Source organism: Ischnura elegans, chromosome 8, assembly GCF_921293095.1.
Source record: "Ischnura elegans chromosome 8, ioIscEleg1.1, whole genome shotgun sequence".
NCBI lineage: Eukaryota > Metazoa > Arthropoda > Insecta > Odonata > Coenagrionidae > Ischnura > Ischnura elegans.
Genome location: NC_060253.1, coordinates 16,997,330 through 16,999,631, shown reverse-complemented (window position 1 = coordinate 16,999,631; position 2,302 = coordinate 16,997,330). Strand labels below are relative to the sequence as shown.

At 46.6% G+C, this 2,302-nt stretch overlaps 1 protein-coding gene across 1 annotated transcript; it reads left to right on the top strand.

Annotated features, from left to right (window-relative positions):
- Window positions 1-813: 813 nt before the first annotated feature.
- On the top strand, window positions 814-1,662 carry LOC124163781 (zinc finger protein 121-like). The gene has a single exon (XM_046540865.1). The coding sequence runs from the start codon at window positions 814-816 to the stop codon at window positions 1,660-1,662; it is 849 nt and encodes a 282-aa protein (XP_046396821.1).
- The last annotated feature ends 640 nt before the right edge of the window (window positions 1,663-2,302 follow it).

Here is a 2,302-nt window from a genome sequence, read left to right as displayed (position 1 = left end):
AAGCGCGCAAAAACGCGACGCGTAAGTAGGAAAGTCCGTGCGCCGCATTTCTGGTTCCCCCTCTCTCCTTGTGAAGTGACCTTGATCGAGGCTCTGAGCGCTGATAGGACGCAGGATGCTAGCGGATAGCTGAGTACCTTCCTGTCTGGTAGCGCATGGCTTAAAAAAGGTTTATTAATACCTTATCAAGCGAAGAAAACTTTCCGACCTTAGCCAGATTTAATAGGTGATTATTAAGACATGTTTCCCTGAGCTCTGTGCCTCATGCATGCATTGGTAACCTCAGACGATGTATAACTCCTATCCTCTCGTGTAGAAACTAGGTCCCTGTGACGTCACGCGGAGCGGAATCGCATGGGCGCCAATCTGGCCTTTTTCAAATGAGGATAAAATTTGACCCTTGCCATTCGTCTAAACCGGTATTTCAAAAACCAAATAATTTGTGTATTATGAATACACTAATGGTGGGCAACGAATCGCAATCAATGCCTATCGTTTTCTTTGATGAAGGAAACTACCCTATTGGGGTTAATATTACAACGTCACTACGTCAATGTTGTAATATTAACCCCAATTTGGGTTAATATTACAACGTCACTACGTATTCCTCGTTATTACGAAATTCTCGTTATTGCGAAGTCGTTTTTCATGACGGTGATTGGAACAATATAAATCGGAATTGATCATTTGGTAGAAGAATAGGGCAATCAGCACGTGGCGGTCCCTCAGCCTCTCCACGATAAACTCGTGTCGAATAAAAATACACAAGAATACTTGATTACACGACACTCGGTAAATTGGGGCGACACCAAAATGGTGAGACTGTTATTTTATGTTGGGGCGACACCAAAATGGTGTTATGACACCATTTTGTTGTCGCCCCAATTTACCGTGTGTCGTGTGATCAAGAATTCTTGTGGATATTTTTTTCGACAGGAGTTCACGCTGGAGAGGCTGCGGTATTGTCACGTGCTGATCCACACGGGGGAGAGGGCGTTCCAGTGCGCCTCGTGTCCCAAGGCGTTCAGGACGAAGAGCGACCTCCGACTCCACACCCGATCCCACACCGGAGTCAAACCGTACGAATGCCGGGTGTGCGGGAAGCGCTTCTCGGTCTCGTCCAACCTGGGCCATCACATGAGGGCGGTCCACGCCGGAGAACGGCCCTTCAGCTGCGACGCTTGCTCAAAGACCTTCACGTCCAAGGGCTCCCTCCAAAAGCACATGGAAACGCACTCGAGCGGCAAGGGGTTTTCGTGCGCTCAGCGCAACAAGCGGTACAAGACGAAGGCGTGCCTCACGAACCACGTGCGCAACGACCACAGATCCGGGGTGGAGGAGAGACCGTTCAAGTGCCGCCTGTGTTCAAAGGCGTTGCGCCTGAATGCGATCCTGAAGGCGCACGAGATAACGCACACGGATCTGAAGCCCTTTGCGTGTGAGGTTTGCGGGAAGGCCTTCAATACGGCGAGCAACCTGAGCACGCACCGCAAGCTGCACTTGGGCAATCGCGAGACGTTCAGCTGCAAGCAGTGCAACTTGAAGACGGTGAAAAAGGATTACTACGTGGACCACATGAAGAAGAAGCACGGAGGAGGGGATGGGGGAGTTGGGGACCGCTCTGCGCACACTTCAGACGAGAGCGTTTCTACGCGTCACTGACTGACCGTTACACCCTGTTTTTGTTCATGTATTTCCCCTTTGACTTAATACAAATCAATTTAGGAACTTTCTGGAGGATTACACCAAAAACAAGTTAGTGAAAGCATACACTGGCTATGGTACCACCCTGTGACCCCAATAGAACCGGAGATTTTAAACATCAAAGTCGTCGTCACTGACTGACAAAAATGAAACTCCGTTTTGTGACATTGTCACATTTCTTCGCATTGCTCTGAAATTATGCAAGATAAAGAAAATCCACGAAATACGTAAAATAGTTCTAAGTGTTGCCCAAACGTATGCAAAATCGTGACTTTGTGTAAGTAATGGTTTCCTCTCTTTAGCCATAAAATTGGAGCGTCACTGACTGACGGGAATTGTCACTGACTGACACATGTGAGTTGATGCGTGTTAACTTTTCTTTTTCATGGAATGAGCATTGCAAAATATATGTATATTGAATACAGAAATTTATTTAAAAGAAACAATACAGTTGCATAGTCAGGGGTATGTCCAGGGGGTCCGGACCCCCCCCCCCGAAATTATTTTCACAAAAGAAAAACACAATTATTTTCCTTCATAAAAAAGAGTTAAAATTAATTTAGAACCCTCTACTTAGTACCCTGTTTTTAAAACATTT